Genomic DNA, 26,331 nt, shown 5'->3' with positions numbered 1-26,331 from the left:
GAGAGTCGGCCATCGCCATGCCGCCGACGATAGACATTCCGGATCGGGGCCCCATGACCCTTTCGTCCGCTCTCGATGAGGAAAGAAACGTCCTCAACTTGGCCTCCTACGGACCCGCGATCAAGACTCTCAGTCAAGACCTCTGGGAGCAAAGAGACTCCATCGCCGGCCTCGTCAAGCATCACCTGGCACTGGGCCCTCAAGACACGTGCGTCGTCCTGCCACCCGAGCACTGGATCCGCGGCGGCTTCAACGTGTGTATCCTGGTCGAGATCAAGTCCCGCGGCGATGCCCCGTCTAGCAAAGTCATCGTGCGCTGTCCCATGCCCCACAAGCTCGCCGAAGCCAGATATCCCGGCAGCGTAGACGAGAAGCTGGGCTGCGAGGTGGGCGCCCATATATGGGCCGAGAAGGCATTGTTTTGAGATTCGCGCCCCCCATCTCTTTGGCTTTGGGTTCCTGGATGGCCGACACGTGAGCCTCCTGCGTCACTGCTCACTCGGGCGCCTTGCTGATAACTTGGCCAGTTTACGCACACGAGGCACGTATCCTACTTGCGCAGGATTGCCCGACAAGTCTGACGGATGCTCTGTAGGGTCGCGGGGCTCCCGCTGCTGTCCAGCTATGTTGCGACTGCTCCGTCGCATCAGCTGGACTCCGCCTACGTAGTAGCGTATCTAGGTCCCGAAACTGGCAGCATGCTTTCAAACACCTTCAATGCACACCGGGAAGAAAAACCACGGAGGGAGAGGCTCTTTCGTGGGCTTTCGCGAATCATGCTTTCCCTCGCAGGAATCCCGCAGGCCCGCATCGGGCCCTTTCAGTTCCACGACAACGGCACCGTCACGTTGGCAAACAGGCCGCTGTCCTGCAGCGTGATGATCCTAGACAACGACGGCGCTGCGCGCACCATGTCGAGGGATGAAGCCTTTGGCTGCACGGACGCGTTCGTGTCCGACATGCTCATTTTCCACGACAACCGCCTTCTAAGCCAACCAAACGCCGTCTATAGCGGGGACGACTGTCGCGCCCAGATGGCAGTCAAGACCCTGCTCCGAGTGCTGTCTCACCGTCACGTCAGGCGATACTTGCGCAGCGGGCCGTTTGCGCTCCAGCTTACGGACCTGCACGCGAGCAACATCTTTGTCGACGAGGAGTGGAACGTGACGGGTCTGGTTGACCTTGAATGGATCTGCGCCCTGCCTCTGGAGTCTGGAGATGCTCCGGGCGCCGTATTGGATGACCGGCTGCGCCGTCGACGATATCCAGGGCGAAGAACTGTAACGCTTTGACGAGGTGCGACGGGAATTCATGCACGTCTTTGAGAAGGAAGAGCGGGCGTTGAGGCCCAAGACGAGGCACGACGTCACACTCTCGGCCGTCATGCACAACATGTAGGAGACGAAAGGCGTGTGGTTCTGGCACTGCATATCATCGGCCAATGCCATGTACTTGCTGCTTGAGAGCCATCTGTGCCCGCCGGTGTCCCTCTCAAGTGAGGCTGAGGCCGCTGTCTCGACCTTTTGGTGCTGGGACGCCGAGGACGCGGTCTGGAACAAGCTCACTGGCAAGGAGGCGTATGACGGTGAGCCAAAGAAATTGTTCGAGGACTGAAAACGAAGGAATTGAGAAAGTGAACCTGAGCGGCCCTTGTAGGACGCCATCATCCAGGGAACAGCACAAGGGACACTGCTCTCGGCGGCTCCAGGGCAACGGTGTACGTTCGAGCGCCGTCGGGACGGAGCCGAAACCCGTCGTCGTCGAACTGCGGATCCCGTTCTCGGGGCCGTGTGCAGTAGTGGCCCTTGACCGGAAGCAATCCGATCTCAACGCCATGTCGCTTGAGCGACGAAGAGATACGTCAAACTTTGAACATCCGTCCAAGGTTTTGCCGAATCGACAAATGAATCTACTTTCGACGGAGGCGAGTCGCGTGGTGGTCCCCACATGCTGTAACGCAGCTTACTTGAGACTCCAGCTGCCATGCGCATGTCGTCTTTCCAGCCCCCTCGGCATTCGCGCGTATCTACTTCCTTTGCACGAGCATAATGCGGATCCGAATGCTATTTGATGGCCCTGTCGAGGTCACTTGATTGCGATTGATCATCTTGTGCACGACTTGCCCCAGATTTGGGGCGGCGCATGAAATGTGCATAACACACCCATTCTTTCCACGCGGCAGTAGTACTTCGCACAATCAAGTTATAGATGAAGAAGCCTACGTGAAGATATCGGGAGAATGGGAAATCGTCTCATGCGGCCGGCTTTGGAGACGAGACAGGCCGTTGCGCTTCGAGCAGGGCGTGTTTCAAGTCATGGGGCGTGGTGACGCGCGACAGACTTTCACCCGCATTCCAGCGCCATCGGCGCAAATGGACGCGCGCGCGACCCCAGACCCCCTCTCAACTCGCGACGACGTCGACTTTCCGCGCTTGGCTGGCCTGGCTTGGCCGTGGCAGCAGCACATGGGCGGGCAAGGCCGTCCCGTCGAGCGGTGTGCTTCGTCGTCCGTTTCAAAGCGAGAGCGTCGACGCCCCCATCTTGGCGGAGTGTGCAACGCTTTCGTCGAGCCAAGGGAGCGGCCGGTGAGGAGGGGGGGCCTTGTCTCGTCTCGTCTCGTCTCGTCTCAAAAGACAGGTACAGTATGTAGGAGCCCACGTTACAGATTCGAAGAGAGGGCGAGGCGACGCTGGCGGGTGCTACAGTATGGGCACAACAACAAGTATGTACGCACGCGGGTGGCTGCTCGGTCATACAGTACTCCTACACACACAGCGGCTGCAAGGAGCCGCGCCGTCGAGGGCAGTCGCGGATACTTCTCTCGCGTGATGGGCCGTCAACTGAGGAGGTGCCGGGCGGATGTCATACATGCCAAGGGATGGCGACAACGACGTCGGCGGTTTTCGCCAATGACGTGGAGTGTGGTGCGACTGCGCCGCGCGACGGCCAAGGGACCGGCTCGGTCCTCCGCGGATGGTGGCCCGCCGTAGCCCCGGGCGATACGAAAAGGCAGATGCCACAACTGCCCGCCTGCTCGCAGGACTGTGTCGTGATGTGATGTTGGGCCGAGGGGAGTGGCGCCAGCGGTCGGTCCCCGGTGGTGGCCGGGAGGGACGCTGCCCCGACACGAACTGGGCTGCAGCGGTTTCAGCGCGCTGGGCGTAGCAGTGCAGCAGCCAGCACCATCCATGGCGCTCGGAGCGGGCGGCGCGCATGCAGTGAGGGTGGTGCATGCAGGGTTGCCGAAAGGTAAAACTGGACTTGGACTTTGTTCGACTGGTTGGTTGGTTGGTTGGTTGGCTGGCTGTTCGGCGTCCTGCGTCGGTAGCACTGGCACACGCTGTCATCGGCTGTCGCGCCGCGCAGAGACCTGGGCTGGCCGGACACAGCCACCCTTGCTGGCTGCCCATCTGCCCTCCCATGGCCTTGTCCTGTTCGACGAGACTGCCTTGCGGCCTCACTGACGGGTTGCTGCGCCTTGATGGAATCTCCCGGCCTGGGTGTCGGGCGCATCGTGTAGATTGCAGATCGGCCGCTGCTCGCCGACTTGGGAACAATGATATTGCTGCGCCTTTTTTCTTATAATGATGTCGTCATTTGCGGTGCAAGCAGTGCTTCATCTCTTGCGACTGCGCAAGGCAGGGTACTTTGCGGTACGATGGGAGGTTACGTGGATAGCAGCACCGTGGACGCTGCACAGCGCAAAGGCGAGTGGAGTGCCCAGGTGGATTATACGGCCTGGGTGCGGTGCCGTTGAGCGGCCGTTCTCAACGGTTCCAGTGGTCACTGCACTGTATCACCGCCATTGGTGCCAGGTAGCTCCAAGTATAGGCCGTCCTTGGACGTCAACCCTACGGGGGCTGGCGGTGGAGTCCCGAGTCAGCAGCGCCAGTGCGACAGAGCACCACGTCAGACATTCGCAGATTCCTCCAAGACACCGATCTCTTTCCTGCTGCGAGGCTGCCGGCCGCCGGCGCCGCGATCAAAGAGAGAGAAGAAAAAAAAAAAAATCGCAGCCCGACCGAGCGAGTGCCGTCGCCGCTGTGCCTTGCCGTCTCTGTGTCCCGTCCATCTGGTGAGGTGCCTTGCGTCCGGCCATGTCGTGTCCTGCCCTGCGCTGCCCTGCCATGCCGTGTGCCCCCTTGCCCCTGTGGCATTTGCCTCGAGCCCGCCCGCAACAGCGGGAGGCCTACCTTAGCGGCCCCCCCTCTCCCCCTGTCCCCCTGGCAGGCCCAGCCAAGCAGAGGCACGCGTGGCGGTCCCCTCTTTTTTTCTCTGGTTCCTTTTCTTTTGTTTGCTTGTTCCACTGCGCCCGCCGCCGCCGCCGCCCACGGGCAGACACGACGGCGGCGGCACCACCTTGATGAGTCCTCCTCCATCCGGACCCAGGCCCAGGGATCCCTCACCTGCCCTCCATCCCTCTGCCTCGCTCCCTAAAAAGCCAAAGCCAAAGCCAAGCCTCCCAAGGAGGGCCACGCCCCCCCCGCCCCGTGGGCCGCCCTGCGCCCCACCGAACCCCGGCCCCCCGTTTCACCAGTGCAGTGCAAAGCTCACCCGAGTTACTCTGTACCCACTGACACGACGACGCTCGCAAGGCGGCCCCAGGGCACACTCATGTGCTGCCGCCGCCGCTGCTGCTGATGCCCGCTTCTCTGCCCAGCGCCGCCCCCGACAAAAATCCTCCTCTCCCGTCCGTGTCCCCGTGCTTCTGCGAGCCCTGCCGGCCTGGCCTGATCCCGCGAACAGAGCACCCTCCACTCCCTCCTCACCTATCTGTCCAACCCGCGTGTCCTTTGAGTCTCTCGTTCATCATCCATCTCTCATCATCATCGTCATCCCTTCCCCTCTTCTCTTCTCGCCTCGCTTCCGCCCTCGCCCTCCTGCGTATTTCCCAACCAGCCAACCGAACCATTTCTCGTCCCGTCTCGCCTCGCCTCGTCTGATCTGTTCGTCGCTACCCCCCTGGTTCGCCCGCGACTCGACCGAAAGCGCTCGCCCTCGGGTTGCGTCGTGCTCCCGACTCGCGCCGCGGCTTCTCTAGCCACGACTCGGCTCCTCTCCTCATCCATCGATCCATACTAGCCATCGCTGCCGCCGCAGACTCCCGGTTGGGGTCAAACAGTCGCCCGCCCTGGCTACCAGGTTAGATTCTCGCAAGTCCCTTCTGGGCGCAGATCCGGGCTTCTCACATTTCAACTCGCAACGCAGTCCGACCTACGGCCACAGCGGCGAATACGCCCCAGACTACTCTCAAAACTATGGCCAGGCTTACCCCCAGCCGGCTGTGAACCAGCCCTCGTACATGCAGCCCGCCTACGCCGAGAACGCGAACCTCAACACCAGCTTCGATCAGGGCTACGCCCACCGCCAGGGCCTGACCCCTTCGGCCCCGTCGCGGAGCGTCCATCGCGACAGCATGGGCTTCATCAAGACGAAGTGGTCCGCCGCCTTCATGGGCGTCACGACCCTCCAGGCCATCATTTGCCTGGTCTTTGAGGCGTACGTCGTTGCCGACCTTCACGCAGCCGATGGTCGCGGTCGCTAACACCAAGCAGATACGTCTTTGGCAAGTTCCAGACGAGCCTCGGAGAACACAGGGACCTGCCCAAAGTCCAATCGCAGTACAAGACGATCCCGACTTTCCTGACGCTCTTTATCTTCGGCTTCTTATACGAGCTGGTTGTGGTTTGGGACGCGCTGCGCATGAAGAACACCATTCAGGTCATTGGAGTGTGCATCGCCAACCTCGCCCTGCTGGTCTACACCGCGATCCAAATCGAACAAATCCAGACCGCGATCACGATCTTGGGAGAATTCAACGCCCTCAAACCCGAAACACTCAGCACCGAGCTCTGGGGCGATGTGAAGCCCTACCTTGTTGCCATTCCGGCTGTTATTGGGCTTGCCACTGTGTGCATGGGGTTTATTGCATGGAAGCTCTACCAAGAATTTGCGTGGGACATCTTGAAGAACATTGGCGCCGACTACCGCATGAAGAAGCGCTTTCTTCATTACCAAGTAGGCTTGAGCCACGGCTGCCACTCCATGATTGATTGAGGCTGACATTGTGGCAGATCTATATCGCACTGCTCAAGTTCGACTTTTTCTTTTTCCTCGGTTTCATCATCCAGTTTGTCGTCGTCGTAGCCCAAAAGACAGATCCCGAGTTCGCCTTGACCATCGCCACGATCCCTATCACCATTGGCATCCTACTGGCCGCAGCATACTTTACGCGCAAGGAGAACAAGCCGGGAATGTTTGTCGTCATCATTCTCTATCTGGGTGGCCTGTCATACTTCATTTTCAAGCTTGTTCGAATCTACCAGCCGGATCACAAGGACTCGTACCAGGCCGTCCGCCGGTCTCTCACCGCCTTTGCCGTCATCACCATCCTGCTCATCATCCTCACCATCATCAACGCCATCATCTGCCTGCGCAACTTCGACAACGGGCTCAAGGCCCATCTGATTTCGTCGCGAAAGGTCGAGGAGAAGCCCGACGCGCATTCGATCAGCTTGCACGACGTCAAGCCCCAGCTGCCCAGCCGCATGACGATTGACTAGATGGAAAGGCGCTTGATTTTGCGGGGGCACGGTCCGGGCGCCGAGGGCGGTAGTCCTCGGGGCCATGTACAAAGACACGATTTACGACAAAGAAAACGAGATTCCCCAGGTGCCTTGGCGGGCCGCTCAGACTGGGCGGGCTCGCGACGACGGCCCGGCCGAGGCACAGCATTATTTTTGATCACCATCACGGGATCACGGGGCGGAATTAGGCGTTAGAGTGGACAACGCTCACCGCGGACGAGAGCGACTGTTGTGGACGCGCTCAGCTAGTTTGTTTGCCTTTGCCCCCAGGCGTCGACCCGATGGGTCCTGAAACAAGGGGCGGGCTTTGAGCCTTGACGCGGGTGGTGCGCGGCCTAGCCTCGGCGGGTCGACGCGAGAGCGCCGGGGAGTTACAGGATATGCGGTAAGACCGCGGACGCGGCCGTCCGCATGGGTGGGCGACTTTGTGTACGCGGCATTGTTTGGTCGAGTTGGCTTTTCGAAGACGGTGAGGATATACCGAGGCCGAGCAGCGATGCGGTTGGCGCTGCTGCTGCATCTGCCGTCTGTCACTCCTTACGGACAATACAGCTGCGCTTGAGAGAACACTGGAAGCCGTTTGTTAGGCTATCATGGGATGGATAGGCGGGCTTCATCTGCTCAAAGATAAGATATTGTTGTAATACGCTACAAGACCATCTGAACAAGTTCACCCAAACCCAGTTCCAGCGTCAATCGCTCGACCATACAAAGAGGGGCACAATTGCGCTATCCATTCATTCGAGTTGAGATCCCAGAATCCCTCCGTGACGCCCGGTCCCTGAAAACGCCATTCCATGCATTCATACGACACCCCCACCGCGGCCAACGGCCCGACGACCCGGGCCAAGCTCCCGAGCGCCGCCGCAATGGCTTCCCGCTCAGAGGGTAATCTTGACAGCATCTCGCAAGTGGCCCTCCATCGGGCAGTAGGGGCACTTGTACCTGGATCCCTTGGAGATCTTGTGCAGGCTGTCGCGGCAGATGACGTGGCCGCAGGGGAGCAGCATGGGCGGGTTCTGCTCCGTCGTCTGCTCCTTGCTGACGGGGCAGACGAAGATGGGGTGGTAGATCATGGACTCGGGCAGGGGCGTCTCGAAGGCGAGCTCGTTCTCCGTCGTCCACTCCGTCTTCTTCTCCTTCATGTAGGTGGTGTACTTGATGAGGCGGGGCAGGGCGATGGACCCCGCCGTGACGGCCATGTAGAGCGGCGACTCGGCGGACAGGCCGAGCAGGGAGCAAAACTCTCGTGTGAAGGACGTGGAGACATCCTCGAACGCCGAGTCGATCTCGAATATGTTGCGGTAGGGCGACTCCTCGAGGTTGGAGGCGAAGAGCATGGCGCAGACGAGCTGCTGTATCTCCTTGAGGTGGCGGCGCTGGAAGGGCGCAAAGTGCCTCTGCGCGTAGGCCAAGGCGCCCATCTGGCCGTTGCGCTCGTCGTTGGGGAGCCCGTTGGCGGCGTGGCCCTTGAAGAGCCAGATGTACTGCAGCTTGCAGAGCTCGAACTCGAGGTTGCTGCCCTTGGACTCGAGGCGGCCATTGTTGAGGCGAGCCCACTCGATGGCCGGGCTGAGGTTGCGCTGCTTGAGCTCTGCGAGTATGCTATACATCTCGGAGAACTTGTCCTGCAGGTCTTCCGAGTGCAGGCTGTGCATCTCGGCGTCGGCACCTTCGTTGTTGTTGTTGTTGTTGTTGTCGTGTTCGTCGACGTCGTCGTCGTCGTCCTTGTTCATGTCGTCGTCCCCATCTTGGTCTCTTCGCGGCGTGGCGGCGTGAGCCATGGCGGTCGTCTCGTTCTGCTCTCGCTGCTGCTGCTCTTCCCGGACGAACGTCGAAGCGACGGAGAACTGGCCCTCGCGGAGCAGGTGCATGGCTATGGCGCGGTTGATGAGCGCCGGATGGTCGGCCATGGCGTCCGTCTCCATGGGCAGGTCCCGCTGAGGCATGGCCTTGTCGAGGGCCTTTCCAAACGCCTTTTGCGCCTTGGTCACCTCTTTGAGGTCATTTGTTATCGCTTCCAGCTGTGCCTTTACGGGGTTCTGGAGCGTCGTCATCGCCATGCCGATTCTATGTGCGTCCGCATCTGGATGGCAGAGAGGCTCTGGTCAGTGGAGGCCGAGCGGACGGAAGGCTTGTTGGGGGGGAAGGCAGCTATACCCGCAGCGACCTGCTCCCGTGCGTTTGCCAGGAGGTTGATGATCTTGTCCACGTCGCCGATGGCCGCGGTGAGGTTGGACCGCCTCACCCGGGCTAGCTCATTGAGCAGCGGCGGGAAGGGCGAGTCGTCTGCTCCAGCCATGGCTGCGGTGGCCGGATGGTGACGACGAGGGCTGGGCGGCAGAGGGGCTCGCTGAATGCTGCAGCAGCAGTTGCGTGGGCTATGGTGTCCCGAGTGGTCGCTCGTTGGCCGTCGATGCCGGCTCGGAGGGCGGGTGGTAGGTGGCAGTCGAATGTCGAGCTCGTCGGACGAGCATGAGGCTCGGGTTGACGTCGGTGGGAGGTCACTCACCTCACTGTCCAGAGACGGGATGGGGCACTAGGAGGTGGTCGCTGGCAGCCAGAGCAGTCCACCTCCACCCGACTCACCTGGCCGACCCCACTGTGGACGGAGCGGGGCCCATTCAAGGTTGGCTTCCAGTCACTGAAGCAGCCCCGATTGGCGCCGCGACCCCGATAGCTCGCTCAGCTTCCAGCTGGAGGTTCAGTCACTGATTGCGGTGCGGCGGACAGCGCTGGCCCATGCCCGACACAGCCCCGCTACCGGCTGTGCCACGCACCGGCCCAACAACTGCCGCACGAGCTGCGAGCGTCCATCCATCCACCAGGCAAGCAGTTGCATCACATGCCAGGTCTCTGTGTCGTCTCTACGGCCCTCTAACCACCACCACCACCACCGCTCGCCTCCGGCATGCGCCTCGCCCTCGAGCAGCATACAACCTGCCTTCAGATGTCGACGCCGTGACTGCCGTCGCACGTCGACGATGTTCCCCCCGCCCCGGCGATGGCGAGCCGCGCAGGCCCAACCCCATGACATCACCGACCAGCACCTCCGTTCCCCGGCCGCCGGCCCTGAGACGAGATCCCGCGGCGATGACGACGTCGTCTCGCCCCGTCGGCAGCGTGGCCTGTCTTCTTCGAGGGCCGGCGCCACGGACGCCCAAGCGCTCGACGGCGCTGTCGTGTCACCGTACGGGTCAGGCGTCGCCTTGCGCAACATCGTGTTCCCTGATCCCGTCGCGTTCAGGTACGAATGCCCCGGGAGCTTGCAGGCATGCTCTGGGTTCTGGCTAAAGCTCGTTTCCCGCATAACAGATTCCTCGAGGACGACCCCTCGGTGACAGTCATCGAGCGCCAAAGCATTCTACGCGGATACGAACTCTACGTTGTCGAGCAGTGGGCGTGCTCCAGGCAGTCGCCCACCCTCGTCGTTGCCACATACACCGGCGATGAGTCGCATTCCATCGTCGTCGGTGTCCTCGCCGTCCCTGAAGACGAGAACCTCTGGTCCCCGACGTTGCGCATATACTTCAGGGCAGCTCAGCAACACCATGCCCGACCCAAGGAAACGCCCCTCGGAGAACTCCTCATTACCAACCTTAGTGGCTTCCCGTCCGCCCTCACCGTGATCCCAGTCCCAGACGGGGACGTGCGGCAGCATCGACAGATCTTTATCGTCAACGAGAACCTCAAGCGCTTGGGCTGCTCGGGCCGGTCCGGCCTGGCCCTCACCGACCCTACGGAAGCCACCCAGGCAAAGTTCCGGCAACTATACAAGATCAGCGACCGAATACCGTTTCTCCCTTCAGTGGTCGAGCTGGTCAAGCTGTGCCAGGTCGCCCTGTACATGTTTGAGAAGCTGGACCACGAGTACATTGACGGGCTCCTCTGCGACGTCACCGAATCCGCCATCGGCAACTGGTGGACTGAGATGGGCGCAGAGCACTACAACTTTGAGCCAACAGACGGGATCCTTGGCCCCACCACTGTCGCGGCTTTGCTCGGGATGCTCCTGGGCGCACGAAACAGACTTAACTGGTACGGCGCCCCGGTGTCCAAGGATGTCTTTGATATCGATAGCACGAAACGGGGTATCGCCTACTTCCAGAAACAGCACAAGCTCGAAAAGACGCGGCGGCTGGATCGCCAGACCGTCTTCCGGTTGCATACAGCCACCGCCAAGGCGGCTGCCGGTGAAGCTCGCGGCGTCCAAAAAGCCGTCAAGTCGACCATGACAGAAATCGGTGGAAAGCGAGGAGAGCTTGTTATGGATATGGTGTCCGGCAAAGACAAGGGCGGGGTCGCCGATATCGAGACGCTCGATCTCGACACGTTTGTGAGCCTCGCATACGGAGAGCGACCCAAGTGGCTGTGGCATGGAAAGCCTCGCCGAGCAACCGCGGATCACGTCGACGGCGTTCAGGACACAAATGCCGTCGTGCCGGGAAAGGCCGACACGGCGATACAGAACGCTAAGCGCACGCAGTCCCTCCCTCTGGACGAGCAACTAGACCTGAAGAAAAAAGACGACATCTCTCTCCTCCACGCCGCTCTATCTCCAGTCTCCACTACTACGTTGGCAGGGGATATGGGGGGCGGCGACCGAGACGCCCTCAGGAAAGCCGTTTTCAAGAGTGTTGCGGGAAAGATGAGCGACGCTCGGTCGGGCCTGGGACGAATCAAGGATGCTGTTGGTGGGAGTAGACGGGGCCATACAAGCCGACAATCCGTCTCTGCCAAGGAAGACTTTGCCGAGAATGGTGCAACGAGCAATGGCCTCTCATCGCAGAGCTCCGCGATGGCTTCGAGCCCGGCCATCGTAACTCGAGCCTTCACATGGAAGAACAAGCCGGAAGAATACCTAGCGGCCTTGCGACGTGGGGAAGACGTGCTCCCGGGCATGTCAGACGACACGCTGGAAATGGTCTCGTCCGCTGCGGATTCCAAATCTAGCAGCAAGATACCAGACGAGATGCTGCCCGTCACAGATCCCGAGTACACGATGGGGGACATCGGTATAGACGTGCGCCAGGACGTGCTGCCGACGACGTTGACTCGCATGCGGTCCGTGCTCGACGAATCGGATCTGCAGGGTCCCTTACTGGATGAGGAGCGCAATGGCGATGGGCGCAAGCTTGTGGTGTCGCGAAGGCATAGTTGTGGCGTCTCCGACCTCACGTACAAGCACATCACCAACGAGAACCGCTGGGCACGCCACATGTCTTTTGGAGACGCGGAGCAGGCGGTCCTGGCTTGGGACGAAATCGTCGACGTGATGGATCTGAGCGGCGACGTGGAGTGCTTCGGCGCCCGCGCCGAGGAGGCCGCGCACCTCACCCGACTCGTCGACGACATCGTCTATGACATGGAGCCGTGGGTCGAGGAGAAGCTACGGGTCGTGGAGACGCTCAACGAGCGGTACTCGCGCGACAAGACGGAGCTGCAGAAGCTGTACCACCAGCTCAACGACGCGTGCCAGCGGGTGCGCTACAACTCGGACGAGCTGCTGGCGTCGGAGCGCGCGAGCCTCACCGAGGGCGTCAAGGAGATTGAGGTGCTGGTCGCGCGCCTCGAGTACGAGATCGACGGCTTGGTGCAGAAAGTGCACGACGTCGAGGACGGGATCCAGAGCTTCGAGAGGCAGGTCGAGGACGTGGAGCGCCGCGCCGAGGAGCTCAAGGTGCAGCTCGAGACGGAGAGCTGGCTGCACTGGCTCGTGAGGACGCTGACGGGCGTGGGGACGGGGCCTAATATCACGCGCACGGCGGCGCGGTGAGGATGGGGGATGAGGATGGCTGAATTGCATACGGGCGCATCATGCCGCATTTTCCTCGGAGTTCTGTTTCTTCTTATTTGCCGGTTGGCATCTTGCAACGTATTCATCTCGTCGCTTCATGGCCTGGCAGCGCGCGCATCACTTCACGTCACACAGAGAGAAAGTTAAGATACCCTTTGGCAGGGGGAGGCGGAAGAAGACCAGTCGTGGCATACATATATCAACCATCTTTTTTCTTGATACTAGACGTGTAACCGCATTATTCTTACAGTCAATTCATCTCAATTGGACAAGACTCGACGCCCCAGTGCGCGATGCCCCCTATGTCCACTGTTTGGTCCCAGACCATGTACCCATGCATCTCTATTCGTACAAAAAGAACGGGCGCCGAGTCGTCGACGACGCCCATCGCGACATCCGACATGTTTCCTCCCGCGCCCTTCTCGAGGGCCCTCTATGTTAACAAGTGGGGATTTGTAGTCTTCTTAAGAAGAGGCTCCTTCTCTTGCCGCACTGCGTCCCCTTGGTGGACAAGACAAGCAGGGAACGGCGCGCGCGTAGCTCAAAAGAGGCCACCACCGCCCTGCTGCGGCGCCGCGCCGCCCATAGCCTGCCCCTGCTGCTGCATGATCTCGCTGACCTTCATGCTCGTGTCGAGGAACTTTGCGGTGCAGCGGTCGAGGCAGACGGACTCGCCCTTGTTGAGCTCGCCCTCGCGGTAGTCGGTCGGGACGCACTTCTTCTGGCACGCCTGCTGGAGACTATACACGACGAGCTCGAGTCAGCAACGGAATTTCATCGGCACACTGATATCCCATCCACCATCGTCCGCCGCCGCCGCCGCACGTCATCATCATCGTCGTCGTCGTCTTTGTTGTCGTCGTCGTGGCCCCGGTCGCCATCGTCAGGTGACCCGCCGCGCGAGCGAGCATCCCAGTCCCAGCTCTGTACGACGCTGGTCCCCCGGGCCCGCAATCGCGGGACGACAACCGGGAACCCAACTCAGGCGGCAACGGCGGGCAGACGAGTAAATCATCCACCAAGCGACGATCGCTCACCGCAGCCGCCAACGTTTCACCCGCGCGCGCGCGCGCGCGCTCTCAGACAAATAGGGGACAGAGGAGGAAAAGGGGAGAAAGCATACCGGTTATACGTATCAGCCATCATGCGCATCTCGCCCTCGACGGCGGCAATCTTCTGCTCCGACGTGGGCTGCTGGCGGCCCATTCCGAGGAACGACATGCTGGGCGAAAGGGTTTTTGGTGGTGGTCGGTGGTGGCGGTCGGTCGTTGGGCTTTGAGGGGAGGGCGCGAGGAAAGCGATGGTGGATTGGCGACGAGGTGCGTAAAGAGAAACGGGCTTGACGACGTTGAACTTTGGGCTGCGCGACGGATGGAGCTTGTGACGATGGGTGGTAAAATTTCCGGGCCGTTATCGAGGAACTTGGACGCTGACTAAGTGGATGGACCGTCTTATCGATTGGGCGAACTTATCGCGATCGCTTTTGCACGATGTGAGAAGGTCGCCTACCCTGCAGCCCTGGCCCCTAAACCGACAGCCTCAAGCAATAGGTTCAAATAATCTTATAGCTTCAGCAATTTCAGCCATGTTCTTTAAGATGAATTCACGTGGGGATTTGAAGCGAGTCATCCGGAAGAACATGGCGTTGATCTTTCGTTACACCAATGTATGTTCGCACTAATCATCAAGGCCGTGCAAATATCGCTACCAGCAAAATATCTTCACTCATGGGCTTCAGTGCTTGAACGTGACGTTCTTTGTGCGAACCCACTCATCCAGACCCTTTGAAGCATTGAAGCGTCCGTAGCCGCTGGCCTTGGCACCGCCATGAGGCAGCGCTGTCTCGTCGTGGACCGTCATGTTGTTGATGTGCACCGCTCCCGTCTCGATCTCGTGCGCAAAGCGCAGGCCTCGCCTCAGGTCCTCTGTGAAAACGGCAGAAGTGAGCCCATACTCGGTGTCGTTGGCGATCCGGATCGCCTCGTCTTCGGACTCGATGCCGATGACGGACACGGTCGGCCCAAACGACTCGGTTCGGTACAGCTCCATGTCTGTCGTCACATTGTCCACGACGATGGGTCGGAGACGTGTGCCGCTTGCCTCCTGGGCGTCAGGGTTGCCAAACACCACGGAAGCACCTTTGCTCGTCGCATCCTTCACGAGCGCCTTATTCTTGTCGACAGCGGTGCTGTTGATGAGCGTCAACGCATCGCCGCCGGTGGGGAATATCTTCTCAACGGCAGCGACGAGCTTGTCCAAGAAGTCCTTCTTGACGGACTCGTGCACGAGTATCTTTTCCGTGCTCATGCAAATCTGGCCCGAGTGAAGGAAAGAGCCCAATGCGCACTGGTCGGCGGCGAGCTGTAGATCAGCGTCCTCCCAGACAATCGCCGGTGCCTTGCCGCCCAGCTCCAGGACGAGAGGCTTGAGGTTCTCTCCAGCCAGGCGCCCGATGATGCGCCCAACCTGAGTGCTTCCTGTAAAGTTGATCTTCTTGACTTGAGGATGGGCAATAGCGTGGGCTGTAATTTCGGCAGCGGCGGAGGGCTCGTGCACAATGAAGTTTAGCACGCCGTCCGGCAGTCCTGCTTCCCGAAACACGGACACAATGGCCGACATTGTCCGCGGCGCCACTTCAGAGCCTTTGAGGACGACTGTGTTGCCCGCCGCAATGGGAAAGGCGACGCAGCGAGTCCCAAGGATAAAAGGAGCGTTCCTGGTAGACCCGTTAGCATATGGGCTGAGGAGTCATGGGTCGGATTGCATACCAAGGGGCCATGGCCAGGACGACGCCGTAGGGTTCTCGCATGACGATGGCGCTTGTGTTTGGGTCCATCAAGGCCGGGAACGAGCCCTCGAGAGTGGTAATGCGGCCGGCAATGTCCTTGAGCATGCCTATTCCGACATCCAAGTTGAAGTTGCACCACGGAGGAGTGGCCCCCGTCTCGGTCGCCATGTAGCCGGCCAGTTCCTCCCGGCGGGCGGCCATGATGTCGGCAGCCTTGAGAAATATGTCACGACGTTGCACCGGTGTTGTCCTGCGCCATGTCTTGAACGCGTCGGCGGCCGCTGCTATCGCGGCGCTGGCATCCGCCACCGTGGCAGAGCCGCAGCGGTGCGCGACCTTGCCATCACTGGGCGAGACGACATCGAAGCTTTTGTCCGCGCTGGTGTCTTTGCCACCAATGAAGAAAGGCACTGTGAATGACGAACTGGACGCCGACATGATGTTCGAAGCTGCTCGGATCTGCGAGAGTGGCAACACCGCCGCTGTGTTGGCGGAAGGTATGCCGCCCCTTTTAAAAGACGTTGGCCCAGACACCTGCCTATTGTATTATCTAACCATGATCTTCATTATGGAGTCGCATCGATGGGGTAGGAAGGCAGCCCCGTCGGCAGGCTAAGGCACCACCTGCTAACTAACAACAGGTGAAACGGGAGCCGCAAAACCGGCATTTTGCGACTTGCACCAGCCGTTTGGGCGTAGCGACCCCGCACAATCGGCAAAGGAGGACCCGATAGGTCTCGTCTTTCATCACGACGCCACGACGCCTGGATGCAGCCTGCCAATGCCGGCAAGGTCGTGTAGAATTACAAAGGCAACTGCAATGGCGTCGCTAGTCTGCACTTTGCGGCAGCGAACGGCAATGCAGCCCCTCGGAACTTGTGTTCAGGTTCTCGGTATCCCGCATCGTGGTTGTGGTGGCACTAAGCACCAACTGGACGTTGGCCAAGAACACCAGTTCCGACACCGCGTTGCTCGCCATGATACACGACATGGCACGCCAGCGAGCGGCTGTCATTCGCGTGGACGATTGCAGGGTGGCTCCGATTGGAGCAACAAGGTCTCCCAGGCGCAACGTGCGCGCTCCGAATCGAAGGGCCGAGATGGCCCGTGTTTCTCCCCGTGTTCGGGCCGGGCCTCGTATCTCAGCTCCGGGTGGGTTGGCGGGTGAGCCAATGGCGGCTTACGAGCTCGGGCCGGTTATGGACGTTGGCTGACGACGAGCTCCGGCTGTCACTCCGGCCCGGCCCCGGGGAGGCCACAGTGAGCTTCTTACTTGATCAATGGATGGACGGCCCCTGCGTCATCGCCACTGCTGCAAGGCCGTTGGATCGAGGAACGGCTGCGGGGTGTCATTGGTGTTGACGCGCACGGTTTCTTCAAGAAAGGTGAGCCAAGACGCCAGCGGGGGACGGGCCCGTGGAGACGGACGGAGGCGACCAACGTACCTGGCTCTGGCCGCGTGCCTGGCAAGACGAACTGAACCTCTGACCTGAGCGGTGCGGACGACACGGCGTGGCTCGCAGAAGGCGGGGGCTGCTTCAGGACCAGCTTCGTTGGAGGAGGGGCCTTGTTCTTGCTTGCGTGGTGGTGCTTCGCTGATCCAGCCATGGCGACAGCGGTCAGGGTGTAAGCAACGTATAATGAGAAAGCGTCTTTAAGGCGTCGACCGCCGCGGTGAGGGCTGGCCTGCTGCTGGTCCGTTTGTTGGCCCGCAACTGGGTGCTGCTTCACAGAGCTCGAGGGCTTGTTATCTGGCCAGCCGGCCTGGAGTGACCAGCAACAGCAGAGACGGCGAAACAGTGGGGCTCTTCAGGGCGGCGCACGAGGCGGCTGAACGGCAAATGACACAGTCGGGCCAGTCACGAGCCGCTTATTCGGAGTGTTGCCGTGGCGGGCGGCGTTTGGGGTAAGCCGGCGAGGATGAAGGGTGAGGGCTTGGAGGGGATGCGCGTCGACTTCCAGAAAGGCGGAAAACGTGGAGAAAACGGGAGACGCTGGCTGCAGGCGGGCCCCACCGCGGAACCCACCTGAGGCGGGCGCTGGCTAATCATTGTGCGTGGCTCTGGCAAACTGGACGGCCGGCAAAAATGGGTGGCTCCGCTTTCTGAAGAAAGGTCGCCGGCGGCTGGCTGCAGCAAGCAGTGGTTGCGCGCCCTCCGGTCCCCGGTCAACAAGACGTGTGGAAGGATTGGGCTGGAAGGGAAGGGGAATCTGTCGCTCAGAGCGAAGCACGGAAGAGTCATCAAGCAGAGAGCCATTGGCGATTGGATCACTTGTACATGCCACACTCCGGTGTGCCGTTTTCATGTGCGCCTTGCGCCGCCGTGACACCTTGACCGGTTCGCAGCGGTTCCCCGGCGTGCGCACGAGTCCGTACGAACGACGAGGACGCTTGTCTCGGTGGACGGCCGCGGCCCCGCTTGTCTCATGGCATGGATGGATACGAATCCATCCCCGTCCATTAGCCCGTCCCCTGCGCGGGCCTGGCGCCGTTGCAGGGCGATTACAGCGCGGAGGCTCCGTTGTCCGCCTGCCGCGACTGGAATTACTGTAAGCAGGAAGCGCAGCGCAGCGCATCAGCGGGCAGTTTGTCCACCGGCCAGCCACCCGTCCACCACCCTCACCCTCCATGCAGGCAGGCAGGCAAGCAAGGCAGGCTTCCCCTTCACGTGACTCCACACCGGTCCGCGGCCCAATCAGGCGGCGCGATTCTCCTCCCACCGCGGTCCCCGGACTTTGATGCGCAGTTGCACCAAGATCCGGGTCGGTGCTGGTGTCGCTTGGCGTCGCCGGGCGCTGCCACAGCGAGGTACAGAAGGTCCCGTCCCTCCGTTAGTGGAGGCCCCACCTGCACCTGCACTGGACGCCAGGCCCGGCCAGGCGGGGGCACCACCACACGCCAGCCCCGCTCCACTTCATCCCCGGGCGCCCCCCCAATTCATCCACTCTCGTTGCGCCCGCGCTCGCTGCGGCGCTGCAACGGCCGGCGCCTGCGCCAGACCAGACTCAGATCAGTCCAGTTTTTGTCTTTCTGACTCCTGTCGGTCCCGCGTTGCGATTCCTCAACCTCGCCCTTCGCCTCCGCTCTCGGCCCTGCAGACGGACCTCGTCGCTCGCCCAACAGCCCTCGTCGCTCTCTCGACCGCTGCTTGTATCTGGCGACAGCCAGCCGTCGCGCTTCTTGCCTGCGCGCGTGCGCTTGCTCATTCTCGTTACCCCGCCAGACGCCGTCCGCTCAGCCTCGTCTCGTCTTGGTTCGCTTTGCCTCGCCTTGCCTCTGCCCGCCTCACTTCTCCCGCCTCGGCAGCCTCTCCACCGCGGCTCCCCGGTCCCGCGTTTCGTTTCGCCTCGCGGCCCGCGACAAGCAACACAGACAAACAAACATCCTGCTGCAGACCAGCGGCGGCCGAGGCCTCCCGCTGCAGCAAACCTCCGCGGTGCATGGACGGCTCCTCCATCGTCGCCCGCGGGGCCGCCTCCATGAGCCCGACCAGCCCGGCCAGTTCCCGCCACGGGAACGGCGGCCCCAAGCGCAAGCGCAGCACCGGCGTCGCTCCCGTCGAGAGCAGCCCCGGCAGCTTCATGGACGAAGACCATGCCGACCACGGCGAGCACGGCGACCATGGCGACAGCGACAAGAAGCGCCAACCAGGCGTCAAGCGTGCGTGCAACGAGTGTCGCCAGCAAAAGGTGAGTCACCCCCGAGCCCATATGCATCTCGCGGATGCTGATGCGCCGTTCTCCAACGCCAGCTGCGCTGCGACGTCGTCCAGGATCCCTTCCAGACCTGCTCGCGGTGTAACCGCCTCAAGCTAGAATGCAAGATCGAGTCCAACTTCAAGCGTGTGGGCAAGCGCTCCAAGCACGCAGAGATGGAAAAGGAGATTGACCGCTTGCGCCGCAACGTCGCCCGCGCTCGCTCCCAGGGCTACGTCCTCGACGAGGACGACGAGATCGACTCCCCCGTCGCCCACAGCACCCCCGCGCCCTACACGCATACCCGCAACCCGTCCCTCATGGGCTCCGACGAGGCCGTCTCGTCGCTTCTTCACCTGAAGAGGGGAGGCTCCTATAACGTGCAGCAGCACTACTCCCACGAGCTCGAGGGCGTGCGCCTCACCGACAACAACGTTACACATCTCTTCAACGAGTTTTTCGCCTTTTATCATCCGTTTCTTCCGTTCCTCAGCCCTCAGCAGCCTCCGGATCAGTACAAGCAACAGCATCCTCTTTTATTTTGGTCCATAATAGCCGTCGCCGCGCGCCGCTTCAGCCCGGCCGACTGCCCTAATCTCCTCACGAACCTCTCCGGTCCCATGACGCGGTTCCTTTGGACCACAATCGGCGAGGTACCGAGCAACTATCACGTCGTCAAGGCCATGTGCCTTCTCTGCACCTGGCCGTTGCCCACGAGCACCACGACGTCAGATCCAACGCATATCTTGTGCGGCGTCATGATGAAGACGGCTACTGGCATCGGCCTGCACCGTCCCAACCACATCCGGGACTTCTCGCGCGTCTCTGTCGAACTTAACAAGGAGCAGCTGCACGATCGCGTGACCACCTGGGCCGTGTGCAATATTGTCGCGCAAAATGTCGGAACCGGCTACGGCCAGCCCGCCTCAAGTCTGTACGACTGGACCCTCGCCCTTAGGCCGGGCGACGACCCTGCCCTGCACCTCTCCAGGGACTTGGAGGCGCGCCTGCAGATCGAGCGATTTTGCGACAAGGTCTCCAAGGAGATGTACAGCAACGCCAGCGATCCGCGCGGAGTCGCAGGAGACGAGCACCGAGCCATGCTGATGCGCGTCTACCGCCGCGACTATGGCGAGATGCAGGCCTCGGTTCTGTCCCAGCAATTAGGTCCCATTGTGAACCTGCACTTGCGGGCCGCGGCCTTGCATATGCGTCTGGCGGGATTCTTCGACTCGAGCAAGACGCCCGGTTACATGGACGATTTGATGGGTCTCTGGCGCGCGGCGACCAGCTTTCTCGACGAGCTCCTCGAGGTGGACAAGGTGACGTCTCCCCGCGATGGCCTCGGCGGTACCATCCTTCTCTACGCGACCAACTACCTGCAGCAGATGCTGGTCGCGGCGGCCTTTACACTGCTCAAGCTCATGAGGTCTTTCTTTTGCAAGACGATTGACTTTGACCGGGGCCGCAGCCTTTTCCACCACTCCATCCGAGCGATTCGGGCAACGAGCGTGGTCAACAACGACCTGCAATGGCGCCTAGCCGAGCTCATGGTGCAGATGTGGAACGGAGCTCGCCTCGACAGCCGGAACGCGGCCTGGAACCGCGAAGATGACTCGGCAATCCAGGTGGATGATAGCCTCCAACTCAAGGTCCGCTGTCGACACAGCATGAGTCTGGTATTCGACTCGGTATGGCGATGGCGCGAGGAGTATCAATCACAAGGCAGAGGTTCGTTGGAGAGTGAGTTCGGCCGCGCCCGAACCCTTGAGCGCTCAAAAGCGCCAGGGGGGAACGTTTTTGCGCCGAACACCAGAACCACGGCTGACCGGGTCCCTACAGATACTAAGCAACCGACGAATCCCGACTCGGCCAACGAGTCCTCGGCGTCTTCGTCTCAACTTGATAGCACGCTCATGCCATCGCACATTCCGCCCACTTCCAACACGCTGCTGGGCACGAACGGAGCGCTGACGCCGAGCGCCGCCGCGCTCTCGGCGGCCGCCTCCGGCCCCAACAGCATGATCGGAGGCGGGATGAGCTATGGCGAGACGAATTACGACTTCTTTGATCCCCAGCATTGGATGCTGGATGGGCTTCTTGACTTTAACTACTCGTTTGTGCCCCCGCTCGAAGGGGCGTAGAGTGTCGTCGGCATGCACAACGGCGAGTATCTTTGGGAGCTCGCTTCGAATTTCAACTACTTGGCGGCCACCAAGGAAGCTCTTCTGCGCCATGTTATGACGCAAGGGAGGGGGAGTGTGAGAAGCACGGCCGCGTGCAGGACATGGCCGTATGTCCAACAGCAGGACCATATACCATCGCGCGCGGCACGGTTGAGAGCGGCTCCGGCAGTGCCTACATAATCATGCGAGCGTGGAGCAGCAGCGCTGTTGGTGTTGCGATCTTATAAGGAGGTTTGGTGCAAGCGGTTGAAAAATCTTGGCCGCCCAAGGCGGCGTGTTTATGAAGAAGAGTCGGGCCCCGCGGCGGCAACCCTTTGATGCCGCCCGCAAGTTTCGTTCATGGTGACTGGGATGGGAGGGAGTGATATTCAGGAGAACTGGTGATATGATATGAGAGCACAGCTGGCGTTTGACGTGTACATTCAGGGGGCCTTGATAGTGTTGTAACGAATTCACACTCGGAATGTTTAATGACTGCCTGCCTGCCCTCCCTCCGGCTCTGCTGCCAGGTGTGCGTGTGGTCCTGCACATCTGCTCGTTGTCGTCGCTGTACGGCCTATATACGTGGTATTCGATAAGGCCCGGCCGGGTTGGGAAGTCAAAGCAAGAGCCTACGTCTCAAGACGAATGACAGTTTGTAAAGGCCCTGGTCTACCTCAATTCTGTGTGTGACTTCTCTTTGGCGATGGTGTTTACAGACTCATCCAGGCGGTCTCGACAGGGGCGATTGAGCGTGACGCCCGGAGGGCAAGTGACTGCTATCCTTTCATTCCTACTCCAGTGCAATGCCCTCTTCTTTCATCCTGATGCGAGCAAGAGTCCGCCCATGTCTGCCGTTGCCAGGGCAGATCGCAGCAACGCCTTTTGGAGTTACATCGCAGAAAGGCGGCACGCTCAAAGTCTGATGACAAGTTCCTGCTCTTAGACGGCTCGTGGAACCTGGCTCCAGCTCCTGTCCCTCGACTAGCACCGTCCCCGCGCACACCTCTCCACATTCGGGGAATCACCCAGGCTGCGAATCCATGATCTAGCGATGAGTAAGACGCACAGTCCCGTTTGCTTCCCTCGTCCAGCCACTTCTCCTTCGTTCAATCCTGCGCATATCATACGAGACTGAGCCTGAAGGCCACCTCACGCTGCGATGCCACCACCCTTCCCGACTGTATCCCAAAGCACAGATACAGAATCCTATACGCGCGAGCGATACATTTCTACACCGGCCTCGTCAAAGTAGCTGATGACTCGTGGCTTTACATCCGCTCTATGCTGGCGGGTAATGTGATGTGGCCGTACGAATGGGTTACCATCTCACACGCCCTGTACTCGTGGTATATCATTCGGATGTCGACTTCCCGGTTAACTCAACCTGCTAGCTCGAGGTGCTGCGCATCTCTACAGGCTTAGAGAAGAATTTATTCCACCCTTTCTAGTCCATTCGCGAGTTGGATCCCATTTTCCCTAGAAGACAAAAGAGTTGATGTCCGAATATCTCTCCTCCTCGAAAAAGGGGTGGCGCGAGAGCACCACAGTACCAACCCCCAGAACGGGAAAAGGATTTGAAATACCCCGTAGCAACATGGCTACACCACGACATCAAATCCGGCGCGATGGAAGGATTCGCAAAGAGGGAGGACGTTTGGAGCTGATTGATGAGTGTGGTCGCACACCCGCCTCGTTGGGGGCCGCAGGAAGCGGCGCGTGAAGGCACAACCAGCAGCTCAGCAGCAGCCTCGCCAGTCGCAGCCAAACAAACAAGGAAGCAAGCGCCTGCAACAGCGACCCTCCTCACCACCCTCAAATATTTTCAGGAGTCGGCCTGAAACAAACAGCAAAAGATATGTCCGAAAACTGCGATCTTCTCTGGTTGCGGCCGTGGAACGGGAGGCCAAGAAAAAGGGGTCACAGCAGCGCAAGGCTGGAAAGGGAGGCGCGGTGTCGTACCCGTGAGCAACGGTCTCCAGTCTCGCCCTATGCAAGGCACGCACGCACACGGATCCATCTGTCAGAAAAGGTCGGTCCAACTCCTCGCACGAGCGAGGCGAGCCATACACCTCGCACAGAGCATGGATGCGGTCTGTACGAAGTACGGAGTACTGTACAAGCGTTGAGCAACGTGTGTGCGCCTCTCCAACATACTTGGAGGTGAGGGCAAAGCAACCGCAAGCGGGTAGGGCAGCACCAGCAGCAAGCAGTGCCGGCCGGCGCGGCCGGCCCCAACCCATCGAGGCAGAACGTCGCACCTCAGGGCCCTTCTCCTTCACTTCCCCCTTCCCTTCCATCTTCTCCTCGCAGCCGCCGCCAACAGCAACAAGTCACATAACTTAGCCGCATTCCCTGCCTCACACGTTCTCGTCAGGGCACGGGGGCGTGGGAAGGCACTGAACTGCACTGCACTGCACTGCACTTGTTGGCGTTGGGCCCTTGCCCTCCGCTCCCCTCCTCCCCCCCCTTTGACACATGGCGCGGCAGTTCGCCCACAGAGAGAGAACGACAGCGAGCAACACAACAGAAAGACACAACCAGCAAAAAAAGGGGATCCAGCCAGCCGGAGAAAAATTAAGCTCACGACGGAGAATTGTCATGGCGCGAGATGGGGAAGTGAGAGGCCTACAGCAAACACACATGCCATGTCACGCCATGCCATGCCAACCAGGAACAGACACAACACAACGGCGTCGGAGTGTGTCAGTGACTGCACCGCACTGCTGCACAGTAGTACTGCTGTACCGCCTCAAGGGGGCCGGGAACAGAACACGCTTGTTAGGACTCTCCCCAACACGGCTCTCAGCCCAGCTCAGCCCAGCGGCACCGAGGAGAATCGACAAACACACACTCACACACAGGCACACTGCCACACACACACGCAGATGCAACACCACGCAACACAGAACAGACATAACATAACAGCACAGGCCGGGGGGCCGCAACATAACAGAGCAAAAAAACGTGGGAACGGCGCGGGACGGGAAAAAAAGGGGGCACACTTCGGCGCGAGCCGCTCCCGCAGCGGAGAGAAAAATTAAAAAAACGAGGCCAGAACTTGCGGCCAGCAGCAACTCAACAGACGGGTCTGGAGAGCCACCAACCCAACCGCTTCGCGGGGCGTGTGCACGAACGACAGTTGCGTGTTGATCGACGAGTGTCTGCTTGTCTGCGTCTGGTATCATTGTATGCGGGAGGACGGAATCAGTTTCGTGCAAGCCATGCTCTCTGAGGCCCAGCGAGGATACAGCATCAGAAAGAGAGTTGTCAAGGGAGAACGAGAATACGAGGCTGGTGATGACTGAGGGATCTGGGGCCTGGGGGATCTGCGCGAGCGGGCTCAAGACCGTACCCTCAGCGCGCAGTGTCGACGCCATGTCTCCTCCGTCGTGACCCGGCCAGCAACTTGCGCATAAAACCAGCCGTAGGCAAGACAGTAGATGTCGCAAAATTTCAATCCAGCCCAGAGCATGGAGCCAGACGGTGAGTTTTAAACACTGATCTGGGCCCATCGTACCGTGGCCGTGTCTGAAAAATCAATCACGAGCTGACTGCGCGACAACGACGCGTCCACGGTCCCAAGGAGTCCGAAAGCCGCCACTCCCCATCTGACGACGGCTCGCCGAGGAAAACGCTGGCCTGCAGCTCCAGGATGCCGCCTCTTTACCAAAGTAACCCACCCACCTGATCAAGTGACAACTCCCTTTCCTTCGTACTCGGAGGGCGCGAATGCCTGTACAGTACGGAGCATCACCGGGATGAGATGCTACTACCGCAAGTTGTAACACCAGGGGCACCACCCTTCATCATCATCGACGTCACGAGCCCGTCCATTCGACCGCGGCCCAAACACACCCCGTACTTTCTTGCTGCATGAGGAGCACGCAGCGTGCCAGCCGGGGGGGAGGCGGGGAACACAACAACGGGCTCACCCTGCTCAGATTGCAGACTTCAGCCAACGCGGCGCTCTGACCAGCACCACAACAAAGGCCAAAAAAAACCTGTTGCCCCCTCTGCCCCCTCCTTCTCCCTCCCCTGGATAGTAGCTGGCGGCCCAGCAACCAACAGCTGCCTCGTCCGCGCCCAATCCGCACACAGGTGTCGAGGTGGGCACGAAGCTATTTGTCGTCATGGGCACGCCACGAGCCTCTTCCATGGACAGAGAGTCTACTAGCTTGATCGTCAAGACGGCCACCCAATTTCATCCGGTGGCGAGACAAGAGAGAGACGGGGAGGGGGCACCCGATCCCAATAGCGTCTCTTGCTTTGAGACCTGACGGCGGTGAAATTTGAGTATTTGGTCCCAAGCCAAAATTTTGCCCTCTTTCTCGCTGGGCTTGACCGATGGCGAGGCCTCGACCCGTCACACGCAGGGGGTGTGAAGTCCCGACAGCCATCCCCTTCATCAGCGAGTTCCCAAACCATGGAGCCATGCCATGGGCTGGCCATCATCTGGGCTCCACAAAGTCGCGGCTCCTCATCGTCCACGCCCGCACAGCCCTGCATGTGCCCCGTGTTCCCTCCTCTCACGGGAGCTCCAGAGTCAAAGGCGGACCGAGCGTTGGCGTGGATCATCACAGTGCGTTTTCGCGCATGGTAGTGACGAACGGGCGACAGCCACTGCAGGGGGTGCGTGGATGGGGGGCACCTTGGACTCCGTCGATGCCGGCCTTGCCACCATGTATGCGTGTCGTTACTCATCACGGGGCATCCACGCGGCCACTCCTTAGAGGTTTTCAGTTGCAGATTGGACCGAGTCGGCCGCCCGTGGCAATGTCATTGGCGAAAGGCGACGGACACCGACTTCCGCCTGCTTTGGAGAGACAGGGAAAAGGAAATGCCCACTGGCAAAGGTTCTTGCGGCACTGGCTTTCTCTCCGCCCCCGGCAGGAAAGGCGTCATGCGCAGGAGGACCACGGAGGGGTGAGACAGGCGAGTGGGAGGGGGAGTCCGCGCTGTCAAACTCTTCCTCTCGTCCATGAAGTGGTGGATGTACTGTACCTCCTGCTTGGGGAAGCTGGAGGTACACGACGCCGTCAAGCACTCCCTCTCTGGAATTCTTGACCGGCCCCACAGCGACAAATTCTCCAAGAGCCTTAGGCCGTCTCCCTCTTTGGGGAATGACAGGCGAGATGGGGGAGTGCTCGTATGGGTGAATCCCGGGGTCAGTCAGGAGTCTTCGCTCATGGAGGGTGGTTGACGGAGCCAGCAGATCCGTATTGCTGGCCTGTCAGGATAGGAATTGCGTTGTCTGCAGCCCAGTAATAGTCCGTACACTGCAAGAACAAGGAACAG

At 60.4% G+C, this 26,331-nt stretch overlaps 8 protein-coding genes across 8 annotated transcripts; 5 read left to right on the top strand and 3 right to left on the bottom strand.

Annotated features, from left to right (window-relative positions):
• Window positions 1-17: 17 nt before the first annotated feature.
• On the top strand, window positions 18-425 carry PLICBS_004377 (uncharacterized protein; the record flags this gene model as incomplete). The annotated part of the gene is made up of 1 exon (XM_065600504.1): window positions 18-425. One exon carries the CDS (start codon window positions 18-20, stop codon window positions 423-425), a length of 408 nt encoding a protein of 135 aa, XP_065456576.1.
• A 351-nt stretch (window positions 426-776) lies between these two features.
• PLICBS_004376 (uncharacterized protein) lies at window positions 777-1,614 on the top strand (the record flags this gene model as incomplete). Its single annotated transcript, XM_065600503.1, has 2 exons — window positions 777-1,232; window positions 1,399-1,614. The coding sequence occupies 2 exons, from the start codon at window positions 777-779 to the stop codon at window positions 1,612-1,614; spliced, it is 672 nt and encodes a 223-aa protein (XP_065456575.1).
• Window positions 1,615-5,302: 3,688 nt separating this feature from the next.
• On the top strand, window positions 5,303-6,563 carry PLICBS_004375 (uncharacterized protein; the record flags this gene model as incomplete). Its single annotated transcript, XM_018326892.2, has 3 exons — window positions 5,303-5,499; window positions 5,556-6,018; window positions 6,075-6,563. 3 exons carry the CDS (start codon window positions 5,303-5,305, stop codon window positions 6,561-6,563), a joined length of 1,149 nt encoding a protein of 382 aa, XP_018174354.2.
• A 905-nt stretch (window positions 6,564-7,468) lies between these two features.
• On the bottom strand, window positions 7,469-8,889 carry PLICBS_004374 (uncharacterized protein; the record flags this gene model as incomplete). Its single annotated transcript, XM_018326893.2, has 2 exons — window positions 7,469-8,673; window positions 8,748-8,889. The coding sequence occupies 2 exons, from the start codon at window positions 8,887-8,889 to the stop codon at window positions 7,469-7,471; spliced, it is 1,347 nt and encodes a 448-aa protein (XP_018174355.2).
• A 682-nt stretch (window positions 8,890-9,571) lies between these two features.
• On the top strand, window positions 9,572-12,363 carry PLICBS_004373 (uncharacterized protein; the record flags this gene model as incomplete). Its single annotated transcript, XM_018326894.2, has 2 exons — window positions 9,572-9,834; window positions 9,903-12,363. The coding sequence occupies 2 exons, from the start codon at window positions 9,572-9,574 to the stop codon at window positions 12,361-12,363; spliced, it is 2,724 nt and encodes a 907-aa protein (XP_018174356.2).
• Window positions 12,364-12,925: 562 nt separating this feature from the next.
• Window positions 12,926-13,605, bottom strand: PLICBS_004372 (protein transporter tim10; the record flags this gene model as incomplete). The annotated part of the gene is made up of 2 exons (XM_065600502.1): window positions 12,926-13,124; window positions 13,508-13,605. The coding sequence occupies 2 exons, from the start codon at window positions 13,603-13,605 to the stop codon at window positions 12,926-12,928; spliced, it is 297 nt and encodes a 98-aa protein (XP_065456574.1).
• Window positions 13,606-14,118: 513 nt separating this feature from the next.
• On the bottom strand, window positions 14,119-15,610 carry PLICBS_004371 (uncharacterized protein; the record flags this gene model as incomplete). Its single annotated transcript, XM_018326896.2, has 2 exons — window positions 14,119-15,100; window positions 15,153-15,610. The coding sequence occupies 2 exons, from the start codon at window positions 15,608-15,610 to the stop codon at window positions 14,119-14,121; spliced, it is 1,440 nt and encodes a 479-aa protein (XP_018174358.2).
• A 3,003-nt stretch (window positions 15,611-18,613) lies between these two features.
• On the top strand, window positions 18,614-21,012 carry PLICBS_004370 (uncharacterized protein; the record flags this gene model as incomplete). The annotated part of the gene is made up of 3 exons (XM_018326897.2): window positions 18,614-18,862; window positions 18,925-20,599; window positions 20,711-21,012. The coding sequence occupies 3 exons, from the start codon at window positions 18,614-18,616 to the stop codon at window positions 21,010-21,012; spliced, it is 2,226 nt and encodes a 741-aa protein (XP_018174359.2).
• Window positions 21,013-26,331: the final 5,319 nt, after the last annotated feature.

The sequence above is a fragment of the Purpureocillium lilacinum genome, assembly GCF_023168085.1.
Source record: "Purpureocillium lilacinum CBS 284.36 DNA, scaffold_3, whole genome shotgun sequence".
In the NCBI taxonomy this organism is placed as follows: Eukaryota; Fungi; Ascomycota; class Sordariomycetes; order Hypocreales; family Ophiocordycipitaceae; genus Purpureocillium; species Purpureocillium lilacinum.
Note: the sequence above shows the minus strand (reverse complement) of the source record. Positions and strands in the feature narration are given on the sequence as shown.